Source organism: Ctenopharyngodon idella, chromosome 13 (assembly GCF_019924925.1).
Source record: "Ctenopharyngodon idella isolate HZGC_01 chromosome 13, HZGC01, whole genome shotgun sequence".
Taxonomy (NCBI): Eukaryota; Metazoa; Chordata; class Actinopteri; order Cypriniformes; family Xenocyprididae; genus Ctenopharyngodon; species Ctenopharyngodon idella.
The window spans coordinates 26,330,746-26,354,073 of NC_067232.1; the positions used below are offsets into that span (position 1 = coordinate 26,330,746).

Genomic DNA, 23,328 nt, shown 5'->3' on the forward strand with positions numbered 1-23,328 from the left:
CACATGAGCAGGAAAGAGACCATTTCTCTTTAATAATATCTTCATGTTATCTCCTGATGTTACAAGCAACTGACACTTGTTGTAAAAGGTCTGAAGAGCGAGTTTTATCTTCACACATTCAGGCTATATTTGATTTAGCACTGCCAGAGAAAGCGAAACTAAAAATCACCGGCGTGTGTGAAACGCGATATACAAATAAACTTGACGCGCCTTATAAAGTCTAATAACAAGCACAAACTGTGTTAAATAGAAACTGACGTGCAAGCAAAAAGGTTTCTGTCCTACGGTGTTTTTTCTACTTTACCACAGTAAAGAATGCGAATAGCCTATAATAGGCCTAAAAGTGAACGAAAGGAAGAAATGTTATAATCCCCTTCGTGAGTGAAGATTTGGGAAGAGAAACAGAGTTTCCATGTTCAGTGGAATAACTAATGGAATATTGTTAAATTCTCTGATAATCGGGTGACCAGATCGTGATTCGCAAAACAGAATACAAAGCTTAAATTTATGGACTCACGTACCTCTCTCATTCGGCATGAACCAAAATGTTTCCATGGCTGCTATGTCAAATTTAATTGCTAACCTATTATTTCTTTTGTAAACAAAGTTTTGTGCTTCACTCGTGTCATATTCAAGTAAATACTGGCACAGCCCTATCAGTGGGTACTGAATATACCCGGATTCTCGGTACTACAGAAAAGAGGGTATCGTCACATTTTCAAAATTTCGGTACTGACTTGGTACCGAAGTACCGGTACTTTTGACAACACTATTTGTGACAATGCCTAATAAAATAGATAAATAAAAAATAAAAAATTTCAGCCTGAGACACTAGATCAAAAATAAAATAAAATACAAATTTTAGCCCAAGACACAAGAATAAAAAAAACAAAAATAAAATAAAATTTCAGCCTGAGACACCAGATAAAAATAAAAATAAAATAAAACTTCAGCCCGACACATTATAAATAAAAAATAAAATAAAATTTCAACCCGACACATTATAAATAAAAAATAAAATAAAATTTCAGCCTGAGACACTAGATAAAAATAAAATAAAAACTTCAGCCCCAGACACTAGATGAAAATAAGATAAAAAAAAAATTTAGCCTGAGACACTAGATAAAAAATTAAATAAAATAAAAATTTTAGCCCAAGACACAAGAATAAAAAAAACAAAAATAAAATAAAATTTCAGCCTGAGACACCAGATAAAAATAAAATAAAACTTCAGCCCAACACATTAGAAATAAAAAATAAAATAAAATTTCAACCTGAGACACTAGATAAAAATAAAATAAAATAAAAACTTCAGCCCCAGACACTAGATTAAAATAAAATAAAAATTTTAGCCTGAGACACTAGATAAAAAATTAAATAAATATATCACCCCAAGACACCAGATAAAAATAAAATAAAACTTCAGCCCAACACATTAGAAATAAAAAATAAAATAAAATTTCAACCTGAGACACTAGATAAAAATAAAATAAAATAAAAACTTCAGCCCCAGACACTAGATGAAAATAAAATAAAAAATTTTAGCCTGAGACACTAGATAAAAAATTAAATAAATATATCACCCCAAGACACTAGATAAAAATAAAATAAAATAAAATAAAATAAAATAAAATAAAATAAAATAAAATAAAATAAAATAAAAACTTCTTACCTGTTCTGATGATTTTCTTTTATTATTTCATTAAAGGTATGTTGAAAATGAAATACATTGTTCCTCAGCCCGACACGTTATAAATAAAAAATAAAATTTCATCCCGAGACACTAAATAAAATATAAAATTTCACCTGAGACACTAGATAAATAAAAATAAAAAAAATTCAGCCTGAGACACTAGATAAATAAAACATAAAATAAAATAAAGTAAAATAAAAACTTCTTACCTGTTCTGATGATTTTCTTTTATTATTTCATTAAAGGTATGTTGAAAATGAAATACATTGTTCCTCATTTTTGTTTTGTTGACTCAGCAAACAGCAGACGAAAAAAAAAGAAAAATTTTGGCCTCCTTGTTTCAGAACTTACTTCCTAAATACTGATTGGCCAACTGGCCAGTCATTTGATTTACTGGAAAAAGGCCTTTTCTTTCACTTGTATCCTAACGAGTGTTAATATGGCACTGGAAGTTGGTGAAGTAGCAGGTGCCACATGTTTTAGACATGTTTAGACATCACTCCCAGTGTCCTCCTGAATGGGCGCTAAGGGCATATATTAGATCTATCTTTGCATATTCATGTGGCGTTTATGTGGTAACCATCTGGTGAAAGAGTCTGTAGATCACAGGAACGTCTCCTTTGACACTCAGGGAGTGTGTGCTGAGAGCGTTTGTAAACACTGCACACAACATGATGACTTTCACTGCAGTGTTGGGACTAAATTACCAACAATACTTTACAGCATTTTTCTGTTGAAAGCTAGCAAGATACTTTTTCAACAAGAAGCAGAGTTCATAAAACAACCGAATGATGTCATGAGTCTTAAATTAGGAGTTGCAATTTTCAATTGGTCTGGTGTCAGATCAGTTTGAAAGATGAAATGTGTCGACACAAGAGTCCTGGAGTCTCTTGTCTTTGAGTTGTGTTTAGACTGAGCACTTGGTCAAACTTGGTGATCTTGTGGTTCTTGATATTTTATTCCTCAGATGTCTCTGACTGCTTTCAGACAGTTTTGGACTGAGTTGCAAAAGCAAAGGGGTGAGTGGATGTGGGACTCGAGGGCCCTCGCGGAGCCGAGCTGAGACTCTGCGCGCCGCTTATGTGAAAGCTGAGCTTTTTAATATGCAGCTGTGATTCCAGGTCTCTCTCTCTCTCGTTACAACTCCTGGAGAAACTCTACATAAATAATTCACCTCAGCAAGCAGCATCCAAGGAGGTGCCCAGGCGAAATATTCGATATTTTATTCTGTGTCAAAAGGCTAAGCTTGATTTTAGGCAGGGCTAGGTGATTTTCTTGTCTTTGTCTCTGCAGAGATTTGGAGAGCTCAACCTCTTGCATTTGACTCTGTTAGATCCTTCAGATGCTTATGAAAGATTCTTCGCTAAATTCAGCTGTCAGGGGTCTTGATGAGTAATGCGAGTATTACTCTGAAAGCAGAAGCATATGTGATAAACATTTCAAAGTTTACATGCTTTGCAATCAAACTATAAAAAATAAAAAAAGCCTTCAGCCCGAGATGCTCCAGCATCTCCGTGACCCAAATAAAATAAAATAAAATGAAATGAAAAAAAAAAATCTTCTGCCAGAGATGCTCCAGCATCTCCGTGACCCAAAATAACATAAAATAAAATAAAATAAAATTAAATAATAAAATAAAATAAAATAAAATAAAATAAAAAGTCTTCTGCCAGAGATGCTCCAGCATCTCCGTGACCCAAAATAAAATAAAATAAAATAAAATAAAATAACAAAAAATAAAATAAAATAAAATAAAATAATAAATAAAATAAAAAGTCTTCAGCCAGAGATGCTCCAGCATCTCCATGAACCAAATAAAATAAAATAAAATAAAATAACAAAAAATAAAATAAAAAATAAAATAAAAAATAAAATAAAATAAAATAAAATAAAATAAAATAAAATAAAATAAAATAAAATAAAATAAAGTCTTCAGCCAGCATCTCTGTGGCCTAAAATAAAATAAAATAAAAAATAAAATAAAATAAGCCTTCAGTCCGAGATGCTCCAGCATCTCTGTAACCCAAATAAAATAAAAAAAAATTAAAAATGAAATAATTAAATTAAAAATAAATAAAATAAAATAAAAAGTCTTCAGCTCGAGATGCTCCAGCATCTCTGCGACCCAAATAAAATAAAAAAAAATTAAAAATGAAATAATTAAATTAAAAATAAATAAAATAAAATAAAAAGTCTTCAGCTCGAGATGCTCCAGCATCTCTGCGACCCAAAATAAATAAAATAAAAAATAAATAAAATAAAATAAATTAAGCCTTCAGCTTGAGACGCTCCATTTCGTTGACTCAAATAAAAATAAAATAAAAATAAAATAAAATAAAATAAGCCTTCAACTTGAGATGCTCCAGCATCTCTGCAACCCAATTAATAAAATAAAATAATATAAAAATAAAATAAAAATAAAAATAAAATAAAATAAAAAAACACCACACACATTTCCTCCAGATAATGTAAAAATTTAATTAAAACTAAAGTTGCATTAAAGGAAACTCATAAGAGTAACTACTAAAAAAGGGCAAAATGAAAGGAGGCCAAAGTTTTATTTTAACATAAAAAAATAAGTATGTAAAATAGAGTATTTACATTATTCAGGAAGAATTAGGACATTAATCATCTCTCTGTGAGTCTCAGAGGACGTTTTCATCCTTCTGATTCTCTCCTTATCATTTATTAACAGTCATCAAGATCTGTCCATTTTATGACTTGTTAATATGTGCCAATACTTCAAAACACTCAAAGTTATGCACTTTCCCCAACTCACAAAAAGTACACTTTGAGTGCATAGCACAAGGAGGTGAATTGGGACGTAGCCTCAGTTTCACTACTGGGTAAGGGCTCCACCTAGTGTTGGAAATAAGGTAAGGGCCTGTTAAGGTTTTCTGATTACACAACCTAAGTAATTACAGAGTGGGAAAAACTACTACGGAAATATCTATTGTTGCATAATTCAGTAAGCTATTACAGTATTTGTACCAGTGTGTCCGAAAAGAAACACAAAGATGCAAAATTAGCAAGGGACGTAACTTACTCACAGGATTAGTCATGGTTACTGAAGGTACAAGCTTAGCATACTAGTGTTTAAAACTTTAAGCATAAATCCTGTATCCCTAATAAAGCCAGAAAAGTTCATCGAAACAAAAAATATAAAGATCATATTTTCTTTGTTGTGTGATTTCACCTTTTTTGTCTCAACTTTTGTTACTTAGAAATCACATTCTCTAAAGTATTATGCTGTTTTCTTACTTTGATCCACTTTGAAGATTATTTAATGTTATATTATTATATTATTTAAGAGTGCAGATTCTCATCAGCTACACCAATATTCATTCATGGGGTAAAAAAGTGATAATGGCAGAATATATTTTATTTTAATTCTATGAAACACCCTATGTCAGAGACGTAATATTTTTTCACAGTTGTACCTTTGCTATGACTATACGTGGCACAAAATGCAACTGAAACGCATTAAATTACAGGAAAAACAATAATTGATATAACTTGATCAAAAACAAAGCATTATAATAACAATATGTACCCATGTATATTTTCATTAAACATTTAAAGTGTTTCAAAGAAACACTTTTGAGTGACAAAAACTGCTGAGTCAAATTCTGGACTAATTTATGAAAGTTTGACAAAAACCAATATGCAGAAATGAATCAGACGTCCCAATTTAACTACTATTAATTTAAGCACAAATACGTCACAGAAAATGTTATTCTTATTTCTCTAAAACAAGTTTCTATTAAGCAAAGTTACTGAGAGTTTGTTTGTGTGTGTGTGTGTGTGTGTGTGTGTGTGTGTGTGTGTGTGTGTGTGTGTGTCAGAAACATTCAAACAGAACACGACTGTCACTGAATATTACTGATTCCCTTTGTAGAAATTCATCTTGAAGCAGGGTGTGAATTACGGGGGATTTGGGAGGTCTGACCCCCCTGAAGAAGGCTTGATCCCCCCTGAAGGACATCAAAATAAGATGTTGGGGGGTCAAAGAATTAGTCTACCTGTAATATGAAGCTTTACCTGTAAATATGAAGATACATTTCTAGCTCTGACTGATTTAAAATAGTAATTTTGTCCACCCCCGCAAATGGGTCATACCATTAACATTACCGGAATTAAATCAAAGTCCCTTTAAGATAAGTCATTTCACTTGACAGCCATCTTAGAAACGCCTCTTGGGCATGCAAATGCAGCATCTCTTTGAATGGGGAAACATCAAATTCTCCAAAGCTGTTCGCCAAGCTTTCGATTCAATTTCATATTGAAATCTGACAACAACTGTTTAATAAATTTTGTTTCTAAACACTCGAATCATGACTCAAAAAAAAAAAAGAAAAAAAAAAAAAAAAAAAAAGGTATTTTTCAGGCTGGATCAAGCTAATGCACATGTGCAGTCCTAAGCGCGCGTCTCTATAGGAAGTGCGCATCTGACTGTTCCTATAGGAACCGGAGCTTCTAACTGCCGCTGCAGTGACGCGATACCTTTACCAATCAGCGACTGGCTCTTATTTAGAAGGTGGGACTTAGTCCGCCATATTGAGCGTTACACTTTCTCCCATTCAAAACAATACCAGTGACGCGTCTTGTGTTATTCTATAGTCTCTGATTAAATACGCTATAAAACTGCGCTCATTCAGGGACATGCTTTTCTTGCATGGATTTGAAGTCGTCCTCTGGTTGGTTGAATTCTACAGGATGTTCGGAGATGTGTGTGTCGCGTTCTTTAATGGTCCGCCTGGAAACAAATGGCGTTACGCCAAACCCCCTCGTGGAAGAAGAACGCTGTTGTGTTTACAATTGTGACAATGAACGCTTATCATGATCAACTAAACGCTGCATTTTCAGTATGTGCAGTTCGTGGCTCCGCTGTTGCAGTAAACTTACACAATGTTCTTAAATTAATAATTTATTAGATGCAAGCCGGTCTGTTATTGTAGGTACATCAACTTTACATTTTCACCCCCTAAACATGACGCGGAACAAAACGAACTGTGATTGGTTGAGTTACATGTCAGTCAAACATCGTCTTGGGCGGTCCTTGGCCAATGAAAGCTGTGATAGGCTGGGTTCCACTCCACTTTTAGACACACACTCACAAACTTCCTAAACACTTCCCCTCAGGGGAAATCCCGCTGCCATTTTGAAGTGCGTTCCACTTTGTTTAGTGGACGAGGAAAGTTTATATGGACAGACCCTCGTCCCCTCGATTTTGACCGAGGAAGCGAGTCTACTCTGATGTACACTTCAGGCAGCTCTATATCCCACAATTCAACTTGATTGTGATGTCACAGCAGATCACGCTTAACTTAAGTGTATGATATATTATTTTGAGAATTAATCACTTAATAGTGTATAATATATAAATTATGTTCAGATTTACTCGCATAATACTTGTAGCTACCTTGTGTTCACAGTCAAAGTTTATACTATTGATTTTTTTCCGTTTGCATTAAACAAATTCATAAGTAAAAAAGGAATTCCAAGTGATCAAGGGTTTAGTGCGTTTCATTTAAACCTTATGCACGAGTTCCGCCAGTAGTGGGCACTCATGCAACGTAAGCAATGACGCACATTCAAGTCCATGAGACAGACGGGAAGTTAGTGAGTGAAGGGCATAAAAATTTGGAGTGGAACACAGCCATCGAGTACCTTTTGAATGTAACTTAGCGTGTCAAATAAAGATTGTATCAATTACATTTTTACACCACTAGGTGGTGACAAGTGACTGTTAAAAATTTATTCGCCATTGAATCATTCATTCAAGAGATTCGTTCAAAAACGTTTCATCCAGTAATTAAACAACTGAAGCATTTATGAATCATTCATTCAAACCGATTTTTTAAAATAATTCATTCAAATGAATTAAACATTTGTAAATAGGCTGCAGCAATTAAAGGGATGGTTCACCCAAAAATGAAAATTTTGTCATTTATTACTCACCGTCATTTTGTTCTACACCTGTAAGACCTTCGTTCATCTTCAGAACACAAGTTAAGATATTTTTGATAAAATCCGATGGCTCAGTGAGGCCTCTATTTCCAGCAATGTCACCAAACCTCTCAAGATCCAGAAAGGTACTAAAAGCATATTTAAAACAGTTCATGTGACTACAGTGGTTCTACCTTAATATTATAAAGCAATGAGAATACTTTTTGTGTGCCAAAAAAAAAAAAAAAAAAAAAAAAACGACTTTTCAACAATATCTAGTGATGGCCGATTTCAAAACACTGCTTCGAAGCTTTATGAATCTTTTGTTTTGAATCAGTGATTCGGATCGTGTATCAAACTGCTGAAATCATGCGACTCCGGCGCTCCAATCCGCTGATTCAAATCAAATGATTCGTAAAGCTTCGAAGCAGTGTAGCATCGGATTTCATGAAAAAATATCTTAATTTGTGCTCTGAAGATGAACGAAGGTCTTACGGGTGTGGAACGACATGAGGGTGAGTAATTAATGACATTATTTTCATTTTTGGGTGAACTAACCCTTTAATATTTTGTCAGAAGCTCTAGTAAAATTCATGTTATTTTGTTTAGCTTTCATCATGGAGAATTCATCTGGTCTTTAGCAGGTCTTAAAAGTTGGAAAATAAAACCTCAGATGAGCAACAACACATGACTTATCACACCGTGTCAGTATTTACTGAACAAAAATAAAGCCATGAGTAACAAACTAAGTACACCCTATGACTCAGTTGCATATAGGTCCACTTTATGCAGCAATAACTTGTAGTAATCATTTTATGTATGACTGTATGACTATCAATCTCTCACATCATTCTGGACGAATTTTGGCCCATTCTTTTTTACAGCATTGCCCCAGTTTGAGTTTTGTGGGCATTTGTCTATGCACAGCTCTCGCCACAGCATTTGGACCTGACTGGGCCATTGCAACCCTGTTTGAACCTTGTTGTTTCTTTTTCAGACTCTGTCGGACGGTGACCTCAACAAGTTCAGCCTCATTCATCGGCCGTAAGGAATCAGTTTCTGTTCTATTTCTACACTAAACTCTCCACCCAAATTCACAGTAAATTCACAGTGTTTTTTCTCATATGTTCCTCATTAGTCAATGATTGTCTGCAGCAATGAGGAAACTGTCTAGTTTTACTTAAACACACAAACTGGGTTTCTAACAAAATATTTTCAATACTAATATACTAAAGCCTTTATATATAACGTATTGATTTTAGTGCATTAATTATGCATTGTAATGCACCTTATAATGCATTGTATGATCTCATGAATTATTGTAACCACAGTTATAATACATTATAATACTTACTTATTGTTACAGTTTAATGTGTAATCTACAAATACTATAATGCATTTTAATTTTGGTTTTATTCATGAAAAGATATAAATGCATTATGAGTTAACGTATGAATTATGAATAATGGCTTTAAGTTTTGCCAAGAAGTATGGAGTTGTCACAATATCTACAAATACATTAGTACAGTTACTATATTTTTGATCTAACATTGGTTTCGTTGACCAACAGAGCAATACTATTGCAAACCAAAAATAAAGCACATACTTTCACTAACCTTTTTAAAACCTTTTAAGAAAAGCCATGCAGTTTGTTTCATATCCATGGAGAAAAATACTTAGCTGGGAATAAATGTGTTAAATTAATATTACAAGTGCATTAAACGTCATTCATAATGCATCAGAAGACCAGAGAAATTATACAATTCATTGAGAGAAACCATTCATAATTATTATTAGACATAAAAGGCTGTAAAAAGCAGACTGAGAACTGAGAATCCAGAGATTCAAGAAATAGCAAAATTTCATTGAACTGAATCAGTTCAGAGTGGCTTCACTCTAAATATAGTGGTAACATGACGTTCAACGGTAGTTTCAAAATCCTCATTACAAACCACTTCTGTGGAAAAATCGCCCTCCTCTTCACAGCTGCAGCATGTGCTGCTTAACCACCGACGTCCAACACACTCATTATGAGGACGAGCTGCCATTCGACTACTAGTTCATACTATAAACCTGATACAGTCTGTACAGCTAACAAATAATGGAGCAACTCAACAAACTCACAGCTCCTGCTACTGTTAAACTTAGGTAAGAAAATCTGTTTTGCTGTTATTTATGCTTAAGGAAGTTGTCTGTGCTTTGTTTTGATTTCCATTGGTTAACAAGGATTAAGAAGTGCTTTTTCAATGGATCTAAAAGTTTGCATTTGTCAAATCTATATTGACAGGTGTATGTTTTTAATAAAAATGTCTTTTTTTCTTTATATCTGCATCGCTCAAATTATAGCAGAACTTTTTTTGAAATGTCACTGAAATCATTATTTACAAAATGTAAAAGCATTTAATCAGCAATAACTCCAGTGTGATTTATCAGTAACTATATGTGACGCCAGTAAATGTGTCATGTGACTGGCTTTTATTGACTGAAGTTAGAGAGTTTAAGGCTGGAATTGTGTTGAATTTCTTTGCGGCTGTGAAGTTGTGTGAGGACTGTAATTATGTTCATTATATGTCTCGGTCGCCGCTGTCTCTCCTGCACAAAAACAGATGTGAAGTCGCTCAGAAACAGTTAACTTAGTATCTGATAAGCTATTAAAACCCACAATTCAATGGCGTTACGCTTGAACTGAAATGTCTGAGAGCTTCACAGAGCATATTAACGACTGCTTGTGTACTGATGCCTATATCTATCTATCTATCTATCTATCTATCTATCTATCTATCTGTGTCTGTCTGTCAGTCAAACAAATAAATATCTATCTATCTACAGTATATATCAGGGGTGTAATGGTTCTCGGTAAAAAAAAAAAAAAAAAAAAAAAAAAAAAATCACGAACCCACGGTTCGGCATGTGCTTGCACCGCGGTTCATCCCAAATCTGACGACACATCTATAATATGGTTTGTTAAAACAACAACGTGTAAAACAGACAGGATTCGGCTAATGTGTGTTTCAGTCGATGGATACGCATTCTGGTTTACCAATCCGTTATAACAGAGATGATCAAAACAGTCGCTCGTTGTAAACAAATGTTCAATGACGTGCCGAAAGCTCTATGACCAGTCATTTACGCCGTCATCACCCGGGTGTTGATAGCGCGCGAGAACAGGTTAAACCTGAACATCTCACGTTGTTATCTGTGTTTAAACTAAACTCATTTAAACCTTGCCAATTTAAATATTCAACCGTAAGACGCAAAAGAGAACTCGTGCAAATACTCTTGCGCAAATTCTCTTTCAAGTCATGCACCTAAACGGACAAATTCACACAAAAATTATGTCAACACGCCCATCTTAGCAAGTATCTTAAACGTAGTAGGTTAGCAAAAAAGAATGGACGCGAAAGTACACGGATCTATGTGCTATGTTCAGTAAAAAAAAAAAAATAGGACAATTGTCAAATAAAAATAAAGAAAATAAAAACAAATAATCTAACTACAAGAAACAGCACAAATAAATAAATGAGTGCTAAGATACAAATAAAATAAACAATGCTTTACAGGTTTTGCAGGTATCTAACAATAGTTTTTTTAGAAATTGAATAAAGTAATCAAATATAAAATAACACTCCATATAAACTTCTTTGAATAAATTAAATAAAGATTAAACATTATTAAAGTTACAAAAGCTAGTCAGTCAAGAGTAGTGAGTGATTTCTTCATCTTTTGTCATTTCATTAGCATTAAAAACACAGAGCAGGAATATTAGACTGCTGTCCCTTTAAGACATAATTCAAAGATCCAGTACACTGATACTGATACACATGCGCTGTCTGTCTCGTTTTTCCTCTTAAACCAGAAATGAAATCTGGAAAATGCGGTTTTCCAGATTTCAAGCTAATTTTTCCAGATACAAGCTCATTTTCCTTATGCAAGATTATTATTTTATTAAAAAAATATATATAAATGATATACAACTTGTTTTTTAATATGTAAAAATGCTAAATTTAATTTCTAGTGTTTTTGCGTTACACACAGACGCTAAAAGCGCCCTCTAGTGCCTTTTCCTCTGGCGTCAATACATGAATCGCATCAAAACGCCTAAAAAGAAGACATTGATTAATTTTCGTCCTAATTCGTTGAATTATTATGTTTTTACAATTATATTTTAACCCAAGGACCATTTCTAAACCTTATCTCTTGTTTAGCACTCCAACACATATCGAGTTTTCGCTTGTATAGCCTATCGATCCCGTCCCGTTGCTTTTCACTGTTTTATATGAATAAAGGCCAAAACAATATCTAAATTACTGTGACTTTTTTTGTCTGGCTGTTCGGTGTTTTATATTGTTTTTAGGGCTGTCAAACGATTAATCGCAATTAATCGCATACAAAATAAAAGTTTGAGTTTGCCTAATATATGTGGGTGTAGTGTGTATAATTATTATGTATATATAAATACAAACACATTAATGTATATATTTGATAAATATTTTTATAAGTATATGTATTTATTTATATTTGTATATTATTTATATTATATATAAATAAAAATATTTTGTACATAAATAACATATTTCTCTTAAATATATACATTAATTGTGTGTTTATTTATACATATTAATTACTCACAGTACTCACACATATATTATTTAAACTTTTATTTCGTATGCGATTAATCGCAATTAATCATTTGACAGCCCTAATTGTTTATATCGAAAAAAAAATTACAATTAGGATTTGCTTTATATGCTACACTGATGTCCTGCTGTTCAAATTGAAAATACCCCAACATATGTCATGATGACAAAATTATACGCCAATATGTAATTTTCATGAAGACAAAATTCCCATGTCCTTTGCCTCAGTGGAGGTTTGACATGAAATGTTTCTCAATTCTCATTGAAAGCAATGCATTACGGCCGCATCGCTGGGGCATTAGCGCTTTACGTGGTTTAATCCTACTAAAACAACAACCAGCAAAACTAATTTCTCACACATTTTTTTGTCATCAACAGCATCTAAGACAACGGCAACGTAAAGGGGAAATACAATATTTTTATGTTTAGCGTTTCTAACGGTTTTCTATAACACTGAATGTGTAAGCGAGCTGCCTTCATATTCGGCCTGATCTGCTTGTCTAAAGCTTTATCGGCCTTTTAATATCACTGTCTTAATGCATAACGCTATTTTATTTTCTAGGAAAAAGCTTAACATGCTGGCTAATTAATTGCCTTCATAGTGTGGGCTCATCTGCTTGTCTGTAGCCTACATATGCTTTATTTATAAGGTGTGTAGCCTACTGAATTTGCACCTCCAATATCACTGTCTTAGTAGTAGTCTACATTATGCCAGTATAGCATTCTCTTGGGCATGTGGCAGTATCGGACCCCTCGTGAGTGAGAATGGGCTGACTTTTTAACAAAAGGGGAGCAATCTCGCCAATCACCATGTTGGGACAGGTGTTCTGCAATGCCCGTTTCAGTTTTAAAATCAAGTCATCTATTATCATAATTTCAGAGACATGACTCTCGAAAGTGTGGGAGAAACAATTTTACAAAAGAAAACATTTCAACTTTAATCTGTTCATTTTTAATTTTGGTTTATAAAGACGCAAAACGTAATAAATAAAATTCTGAAAAGAAGTCAATATTTATTTTGTGCACATGAAATTTGTGTAATCGGTTTTAATTAAAATTTTGGTAATCAACATAGCATTTAAAAATACAACAACCGTTCTTTTTTCTTTTCTTTCATTCTATCTATCTATCTATCTATCTATCTATCTATCTATCTATCATTAAAAAGTTTGGGGTCTGTAATTCCTGTAATTTCTTTTTTTTTTCTGAAAGAAATTAATACTTTACACAAGGATCCATTTAACTGATCAAAACTGACAGTAAAGACATTTATATACATTTCAAAAACTAAACTTTCTATTAATTAAAGAAAAATAACATGTATCAGTTTCCACAAAAATCTGAAGCAGCACAACTGTTTTCAACATTGATAATAATCATAAATGTTTCTTGAGCAGCAAATCATCATATTAGAATGATTTCTGAAGGATCATGTGACACTTAATGATGCTGAAAATTAAGCTTTGATTACAGGAATAAATCACATTTTAACATATATTCACATAGACAACATTTATTTTAAATTGTAATAATATTTCAAAATTTTTACTGTATTTTCACTTACAGACCCCACACTTTTAAACAGTAGTGTACATGTACTTTTATTAACTCATCGTGATTTGTTTTTCAGGCAACTCCAAAAAATAGTTCAAGATATAAAAAAGAATGACGACAGCCTTTTCAACAGATTAAAAAGGTATGTTATATTCACTATACTACATGAATTCAAACACAACAGGAGACAAGTTATCAATCAAACATTTAAGTATTTTATGTTGTGAGCTTAAAGACATCAGTCCTGACTCACAGTCGGTCTGAAAACAGACACGAGGAAACATCTGGTGACTTTCCTCTCACTTCCTCTATTCATACAGAGGAATAGTCCCAAAACAGGCCATTAGGTGTGGCGTGCATAACCAAAACAATATTATTTGTAACAATAGCAAGCAATGTTATTAATGAAAGGACACCTGCTGTACAAAAACAGTCATTATAGTAACATAAAAACCCCCAAAACAGTTTTGGCTCATTCCTGATTGCAAATGCAATTATTTGCGGTGTTTGCCAAGTCAAGTATCACTGTTGCTATTGTTCATGCTTAAGGGTTTTTCAAAACCTCAAGTACATGAAACTCAAGTGCACTTCAATGCATTTTTGTTCCGCACCATTTGCGCTCCATACATGAATGATTCCTCATGTCTGAACTTTACTACGCAACTGTATTTACAATTTTCCACAATAAAATCCGTGAAAAAAAGAGCAGCCTAGCTTTAGTGGAGGTGTGTTTTGCACAGGCAAACGACACTCACATTTTCCTTAGGAAATGCAAATTTGCTTATGCAAATTATCAAGACAATAAAGTACACAGTTCAAACCAAATAATATTAATCAATACAAATAACTGAATTCTTTTGTTTTTTTAATTCATTAATTTTTAAGGTTTCAGAACGAACAAACAGCTAATATTCTCAAAACCGGGAGAAGTACGCTGGACCGGTATGATCAATGTTTCATTGCGTTTATGTGCAGTGAATCTAACTCTTAAAATCCAGCATGTGTGTCTTACAACATCATTGTTTTCTTCATCCAACCAGTTGCAAAATAAGGTGGCTAACAGTCTTTAAGGGTTCTGCTTGATCTCCTCTGTCTGTATGTGAAGAAATGGCACCAGACAGACACCGTAACGTCACCTTTGTGGTGTCTTTCTTTGGAATGACTTACTATAATCTGGCTTTTAACAACCGTCTCATTATTCTGTTGCATCCTGCCACTGTGTGTCTTTGCTTTTGTATGTTGTAGATTGCATGCAATTATATGATGTGGTGTTTAAACATTGCTGACAAATGACAAATATATTCCACTCACTCACTCAGCACACTATCACTAATCCACAATATGCTGATATCAACAGCAATGAACTCTCAAGAACTTGCTGTATTTTTGGTTATTTTCAATTTTGTTTCAGAATAAAGAAGAAAGGACCTCCAAAAGTACCAGCAAGAGACTATCAAGGCAAGTCTCTCTGAACTACACTACAGAAAGTGAAAATATACAGTTGAAAAATGTGCACCTATTTCTACTTGATCATCTGACCCTTAAAAAAAAAAAAGACTTTAGCTCATGTAATCCAATGCAGTCAGGTTGATTCAGATATTTGAAATAACAAAGCATAATATAATATGGTGGCCCTTAAAAGGCTTACAATCAGTTTTCACACAGTGGTAGTTCATTATAAAGGCATTTATAGACCGTGTGAAAGAATGTGTGTTGACAAATCAACATTCGACATTCTGAATATATTTAGTTACTGACCTCATGACGACCATGTTGTGTCACTTTTCAGGCGAGGCTCCGGATACTGAGAAGTACTCTGACTCAGATTTTGTAAGTGCGCTGGTTTACTTCAGTAATGTCACATCTCAGGCTGATGAAGAATTCACAGTTCACTTACGGGAGAAATATATAAATGTAACATCAGTAATAATTTAATAACTGTAGTCCATGCACATGCAATTCAATATTCATTTTTAGTCAGGGTTAGTTCAACCAGAAATGAAAATTACCCCATGATTTACTCACCCTCAAGTCATCCTAGGTGTATATGACTATCTTCTTTCAGACGAACACAATCGGAGATATAACTTGTTGTACTTACTTCGTAAGTTGAATACGGAAGGCAGACTGGCGGAAGTTAGATATTTTACGTCATAACTTGTTAAATATATTTGTTTTTTACACAAAACGCATCGCTTCACTTCAGAAGAACTTTATTAACCCCCCGGAGCCATGTGGAGTACGTTTATAATGGCTGAATGTGGATGGAAGCACTTTCTTCGGCTCATACTCGTTGGTATCGCTCACTACCATTATAAAGCTTGGATGCGTCAGGATAATTATTAATATATCTCCGATTGTGTTCATCAGAAAGAAGAAAGTCATATACACCTAGGATGGCTTGAGGGTGAGTAAAGCTTGGGGTAATTTTCATTTGAAAGTGAACTAATCCTTTAAACTAAATAAAAATGAGAAATGCTACTTTTTTATATACATTATCAGACATGTTTAAAATATTAAAAATAAATATAACTAACATTTATTTGAAACGAGTAATGACTTTAGGTGAAATTCTCCACTAATACTGCTGTAAAAGCAGAACATATAGAGAAACAAGAAAGACATTGATCAATATCTTTAATATTACAGGACAGTGACACATATGAGGAGCCACAAGGTGAGCATGACGACAGCTATGAGCCTCCACCGAGGTCAGAAGGACGCGGTGTGAAGGCCTTTACCGTCGGCCCGTCCATTACAAACCCCAGAGGAGAGTATGTGGGTGAGTATCTTGGCTTGATGGATCTTATCCATCTTATTTTTAACATAAGAGTGGACATTTGTAACCTGAATATGTCGAGGCTTCCGATTTCATCTGCTTTTAGTTATTTTAACTGTACAAATACTGTCCGATATTGTAAATTGTTATTTGTTATCATATTATTTTAATTTATTATCGTAATAATAAACACACTGGTTTGTAGCGCAAATTATTTTTAAAGTCAGCATGAAATCAAAACTGTCTCCATTTACTTTGTCAATTTTCATGGTCTTACTGTGAATGATTCATAAGTGTACGTTATACAAAATATTTGATTTCATAATCTTTTATTTAAATGTAATACCTTGACTTTTTTTAGATGTCATCAAGACCTAGAGCTGCATGATTAATCATTAAAAGATGATCTCGATAATGCTCGATCTGAGAAAGCAGTTATGCTATCTAAACATGAAACAGCTTCACAAACAGTCTTTTCAACCACACAGTATCATTATTTTCGGGTTACAAATATTTAAATTATCACAGAAGTACTGGAATAAAAGTTTATATTTCGGATATAAACACTGATGTCTACGGTAGTGATCAAAATAGAGTAAATCACCTCCTGAAAGTGATTTGATGCTTCATATAATGACTGTATCGATTACATTGTTAGGTGGCAACAAAAGAGTGTTAAAATGTATTTGTCATTGAATCATTCATTAAAGAGATTCATTCAAAAATGCAGATTCATCCAGTAATGAAACAAGTGAAGTATTTAAGAGCGAGTCATTGAATCATTCATTCAAGTGATTCGTTCAAAAACCCTGATTCATCCGGTAATGAAGCAAGTTTAGTATTTATGAGTGAGTCATTGAATCATTCATTCAACCTGATTTTTAAAAAATAATTCATTCAAATTAAACATTTTAAATGGATTGCAGCAATTAACATTTTGTCAGAAGCTGTAGTAAATTACAAGTTATTTTGTTTAGTTGTCTGTTCAGAATCATCGGAGAATCATGATCTCAAAATGTGATCCAGAATCATGCCGCTCTACCAAGAACTCTTATTTTGTAATCTATTCAATAATTGAAAATTAAGTCCTGCCCCACATTTTTCACTCTGAATCTAATTTTACAAGAAAAATGGGGTGCAAACAGCATTTCATGTTGACTTTAAAAGGCTAGTTCACTGAAAACAATGTAAATTCTGCTATCGTTTCCTCACCCACATGTTGTTCCAAAGCCGTACGACTTTCTTCCATGGAACACAAAAGGTTTTAAAGATGTTTTGCAGAATGAAATGTCTTTTTTTTTTTTTTTTGAAAGCTCCTGGTCACTGTATGGACTGTGCTTTCTTCAAAGGTTCTCCTTTTGTGTTTAACGGAATTAAAAAACATGCAATGATTTTGAGTAACTGATGACATCACACTAAAAGGTTCAGTTCTACAAAAGGAAAGTTCTGTTAAGCAGTGATGGCACATAAAACCAGACATCCTGTGTCTTTCTACACCAGACAGCATTCGTGGTCGGCCGGCAAAACCAAACACTCCTTTCCATCTGCAACAGAGGCACAAACCCCCGCGACCAACCCACCGCAGTCTGGCAGAGGAAGATGATGTAATAACGGCTTGCACTTTAATTTAACGCACAATAAACTCCTGATACTACAACACTCACTCTCCTCTGTTCAGGGCGATTACATTGAGCCAGAGGACGAAATGGATGAAGATAATTACATTGACCCCACTGAGAAAACACTAACAAGTGAGATGATAAAGAAACGCTTATGCAAGGCGTTTTAAACGTTGTAGCACACTGAGTTATTATTATTATTATGACTGCAATTAGTAAATCAAGCTCTAATGAGGTCTATTTACAGAGCCGGCGGTTAACAGAGGGGTCAAACCTTGTGTTCCTACTCGAGGAAACGGTCCGGGTGAGAGATTATTTTTCAAGAAGTGTACAGTTTCATAAGATTTCTTTGATCAAATATTGAAACCACATATATTGCTTTTTAGATTTCTATGAAGCTGACATGAAGGTGAGCTTTTGTTCAGGTCATGGTTATATATTCAGATCATATTTCACTGCAAAATCAAAATAAAAGAATAAGAACATGCATTGTGTGCAGTTTGTATTTGGCAAGAAAATGAAGCCTATTGGAAACATTTTCCCCAAAATCTCAATACCATAATATGTATATGTGTGTCATTTTTATCAGTGGTGATCCTAGTTAAAATCAGCATAAATTACAGGTAGTACAACAAATACCACCATGCATAATAATTTAATTTTTTAAATGATTTTGGCATGAAATATGACATGGACATGTTCTTGACAGACTTAATGTGATTTGTCGTTTAAGCTTCTAAAATTAATTTGCTTTATAAATGCTCTGAAAAAAAAAAAATGCTTTGTGTCTGTTTATAGGAGAATTCGCAGTCTAAGAAAAGGTAAAACTTCCAAATTAACTATCTTATTTAAATTACACACATTAAACTTGTCAGTAATTATGGGAGTAATTCAATTACACTTCACAGTGCGTGAAGATGTTGCTATACATTCACATTAAAATCCACACTATATTCGGTCAAACTTGACTCCTAAACTTCCTCATTTCATTTGTTAGTGAGACACAGCACATGCTTCCCTCTTTTATTTTGATGTTCTCTGTCAATGTTCTATTCTTATCAGCAGAAGTAATGCGACTCTTCAGCCGAACATGCAGATGGCGCCCCCTAAAGCCAGTCCACGGTATTATGCAGTAATTCTTAACTGATGACAATTACAAACCGCTTAATTAGCATTGCATTTAACACAGTAGTTCAATTATTCAGCTCCCTTGCAAACATTTACCATTTTAATAGTTTCTATCACAATACAATAGCTGCATATATTCTTATTTTTTCATTACTTTGGTTATCTAACAATGCAAAACATTTTAAAATGTCACAGCCATCTGTCAGAACACTACAAAATATAACTGAGATAAATGTATTAAAGGAAAGAGTTTAATGCACAAATGAAAAACGTTTTCATGTTTTATCTATTCATACAGAATGCACACCAGAAGGCCAACAATGACTCCAGTGAGTATTGATCAATTAAATCATCAATAATATAAGCAAGAACTGCTGCTACTACTAATAGTAAAAAAAAAAAAAAAACATAATAACATTATGAGCACTGACAGGTGAAGTGAATAACACTGATCATCTCTTCATCACGGCACCTGTTAGTGGGTGGGATATATTAGGCAGCAAGTGAACATTTTGTCCTCAAAGTTGATGTGTTAGAAGCAGGAAAAATGGGCAATCGTAAGGATTTGAGAGAGTTTGACAAGAGCCAAATTGTGATGGCTAGACGACTGGGTAAGAGCATCTCCAAAACTGCAGCTCTTGAGGGGTGTTCCCGGTCTGCAGTGGTCAGTATCTATCAAAAGTGCTCCAAGGAAGGAACAGTGGTGAACCAGCGACAGGGTCATGGGCGGCCAATGCTCATTGATGGCTGGCCCGTGTGGTCCGATCCAACAGACGAGCTACTGTAGCTCAAATTGCTCAAGAAGTTAATGCTGGTTCTGATAGAAAGGTGTCAGAATACACAGTGCATCACAGTTTGTTGCGTATGGAGCTGCATAGCTGCAGACCAGTCAGGGTGCCCATGCTGACCCCTGTCAACCACCGAAAGCAACAACAGTGGGCACGTGAGCATCAGAACTGGACCACGGAGCAATGGAAGAAGGTGGCCTGGTCTGATGAATCACATTTTCTTTTACATCACGTGGATGGCCGGGTGCATGTGCGTCGCTTACCTGGGGAACACATGGCACCAGGATGCACTATGGGAAGAAGGCAAGCCTGGGAAACCTTTGGTCCTGTCATTCATGTGGATGTTACTTTGACACGTACCACCTACCTAAGCATTGTTGCAGACCATGTACACCCTTTCATGGAAGCGGTATTCCCTGGTGGCTGTGGCCTCTTTCAGCAGGATAATGCGTCCTGCCACAAAGCAAAAATGGTTCAGGAATGGTTTGAGGAGCACAACAACGAGTTTGAGGTGTTGACTTGGCCTCCAAATTCCCCAGATCTCAATCCAATCGAGCATCTGTGGGATGTGCTGAACAAACAAGTCCGATCCATGGAGGCTCCACCTCGCAACTTACAGGACTTAAAGGATCTGCTGCTAACATCTTGGAGTCAGATACCACAGCACACCTTCAGGGGTCTAGTGGAGTCCATGACTCGAAGGGTCAGGGCTGTTTTGGCTGCAAAAGAGGGACCAACACAATATTAAGAAGGGGTCATAATGTTATACAGTATATATATCATTGTTAGTTCATCTTAGCTAATGCATTGACTAATGTTTACAAATGAGACCTTACTGTAAAGTGTTACCAGCCTTTACAATATGTACACGCGATTTGCATGTAAATAAGCGATCAGACCTATATGCACATAATTAACAGCGCAAAATGCATGTTTTGCATTGAGAATATGCTGACGGTCTTGTTCCACTGTTGTGTCTGAGCAGGAACAATCAGAGGACGAGTATGAGGTGTGTGACGCAGATGAAAGTGAGTATCAGTTACACTAAACCTGAGCAAATGAATACAGTAAGATCTCTATTGAAAAACAAACCTATGCAACACGTGTCTGACACTCGTTAGGTGTTAACGAAAGACCCGAGGAGACCACGGATGCCCGGAGAACATCAATACCGACACCTCGGCCTAGAGACCTGTAAGACCCGTAAACCCTGAACTATAATATAAAAACTCTGCCATAATATCAGGTTCACTAACAGTTCATCACTCCTGTTGTTTTAGGAAGAAACCAAATCCTGCTTCGATACCGGTACACACTCAATTATCTTCTCTAATTTCTTTAAAAACAGTCATGAATTATTTCAAATTAAAAACATTTTCTGAAAATACTCATCCATTATTGCAGAAACCAAGCATTCTTCAAAGAGAGAGTGAAGGTAATTATCAAAATCCCTCATAATGAGAATAACAAAAGCAATGCCTATGTTCAGGCATACAAGATTTATGTTTAAGATTATAACACATCGAAGTTAGGTCAACTTTTGGTAGTCAAACTGATGCATTGTTCCACAAAGTAAGCTCTGTTATATAATGCACGATTTGGCAGATCATTGCACGCATAGTTGCATACATACAGAAAATAAGCACACTGCACAAATAGTACTGGTAGAGCTATGCATTTCTGAATATAGCCAATGACTTGTTGTGGCTTGTAACCAACATGAGAGTTTCCAGGACGTTTATAAAGTGCAATGTCAACTATGACCTTTTATTGGTTTAAAGTCATCTACTAATAGTCCTATGTTCTCTGTTACAGTCTCATCAACTAAAACATCATCATTAGCTGTATCACGAAGCCCACCGGACACCATGGTGAACCCATCGCCAACGGGGTTCCATCGAGCCAAGTAAGAAACCACTGACAAAGGTTTAATTTTCGACCGTAAGCATAAACTACCACAATATTACTAACCAGAACCAAACTCCTTTTCTGCTATAGGATGCCTCTGCCTCGACAGCTTCCCTCCCAGAGTAAGATTCACACTTTTTCAGTTTGTAATAGATGCAATAAACATCAGAGCTTACTAACAGAGCTATCAAGTCTTTCCTTTTCTGTTTGTTAATTAATATTATTTATACAGGCAGAGGGACGTTGCCTTCAGACAGCAGATCAGCTAGAGATGCTGAGGAGGTGATTAAAATACTGTTTCTAACTTCACTTTAAATGCATTTATGCGGTCTTTTCATTTTTTAAATCAACAAGGTTTGGCTTTGACAGAGAATGAAAAATGACCCTGATGTTTGTGTGTCTCAGTTTGCAGCACAAGTACTATAATCAAGAACATCCCAGCATGCACTTACTCTGTCAGTCTAAGTAATCCTGTTCTCTCACACAGGAAGCTGGTGTGTATAAAAAGGTTTGGTATGCCAGCAGCTGTGACCGCAAGACAGCAGAGGACGCTCTCATACGCTCAGCTAAGGCATGTTGCACAAAAATAACACTGCTGCATTTTACAAAGCTACTTTGAATAACATTGCATTCTAAATTCCAGCAAATGCAATAGAAGCAAGTTAATGGACCTTTCCAAAGTTATTAACATTGTAAATCTAGCAAAAAAAAATTTTATATTTTGATCATTCTATGTACAATTACAACACTGCATTTCATGTTATATAACCGACTACCGATTTCTTGTCATCATAATCGGACGATACCATTCCTGATCATTCAAGCTTTATAAGTGATATGTAAGCTCTGATTGTCACTGTTAACCCTTTAACACCCTGAAGGCATTTTTTAAGATTTCACATTATATCAAGTGGCATACTTAAAAGTAATGGCTTATAACTCTACAACAACAAAAAAAAAAAACTGCTGAGAATACCCAAGAAAAAGTGATGCAATGTATTGATTTATTTTGTTACTATTCATGCTTGACATGATTAGAAAGTACATATGTGACCCCTGGACCACAAAACCAGTCATAAGGGTCAATTTTTTTAAATTGAGATTTATACAACATCTGAAAGCTGAATAAATAAGCTTTCCATTGATGTATGGTTTGTTAGGACAATATTTGGTCAACTATTTGAAAATCTGAAATCTGAGGGTGCAAAAAAAATAAATATTGAGAAAATCGCCTTTGAAGTTGTCCAAATGAAGTCCTTAGCAATGCATATCC

The 23,328-nt window shown here is 34.6% G+C and overlaps 1 protein-coding gene across 13 annotated transcripts in view; it reads left to right on the forward strand.

Moving 5' to 3' along the window:
* blnk (B cell linker) overlaps nt 1-23,328 on the forward strand; it is a 29,155-nt gene that overhangs the window by 1,912 nt on the left and 3,915 nt on the right. The window contains exons 3-23 of one of the 13 annotated variants that reach the window (XM_051916856.1): nt 8,640-8,686; nt 13,910-13,975; nt 14,719-14,775; nt 15,245-15,291; nt 15,623-15,747; nt 16,483-16,615; nt 18,113-18,216; nt 18,291-18,363; nt 18,479-18,535; nt 18,618-18,640; nt 19,030-19,052; nt 19,294-19,353; nt 19,658-19,688; nt 21,133-21,175; nt 21,269-21,341; nt 21,428-21,455; nt 21,552-21,582; nt 21,963-22,053; nt 22,146-22,177; nt 22,288-22,337; nt 22,461-22,577. In XM_051916856.1, coding sequence (XP_051772816.1) covers nt 8,640-8,686; nt 13,910-13,975; nt 14,719-14,775; nt 15,245-15,291; nt 15,623-15,747; nt 16,483-16,615; nt 18,113-18,216; nt 18,291-18,363; nt 18,479-18,535; nt 18,618-18,640; nt 19,030-19,052; nt 19,294-19,353; nt 19,658-19,688; nt 21,133-21,175; nt 21,269-21,341; nt 21,428-21,455; nt 21,552-21,582; nt 21,963-22,053; nt 22,146-22,177; nt 22,288-22,337; nt 22,461-22,481 — 1,215 coding nt within the window. In that variant the 3' untranslated portion in view covers nt 22,482-22,577. Of the gene's footprint in view, nt 1-8,639; nt 8,687-9,042; nt 9,791-13,909; nt 13,976-14,718; nt 14,776-14,873; nt 15,292-15,622; nt 15,748-16,482; nt 16,616-18,112; nt 18,217-18,290; nt 18,364-18,478; nt 18,536-18,617; nt 18,641-19,029; nt 19,053-19,293; nt 19,354-19,657; nt 19,689-21,132; nt 21,176-21,268; nt 21,342-21,427; nt 21,456-21,551; nt 21,583-21,962; nt 22,054-22,145; nt 22,178-22,287; nt 22,338-22,460; nt 22,627-23,328 lie in introns of those variants that run through there. The other 12 variants (XM_051916845.1, XM_051916844.1, XM_051916847.1 and 9 more) reach the window with 12 other exon arrangements.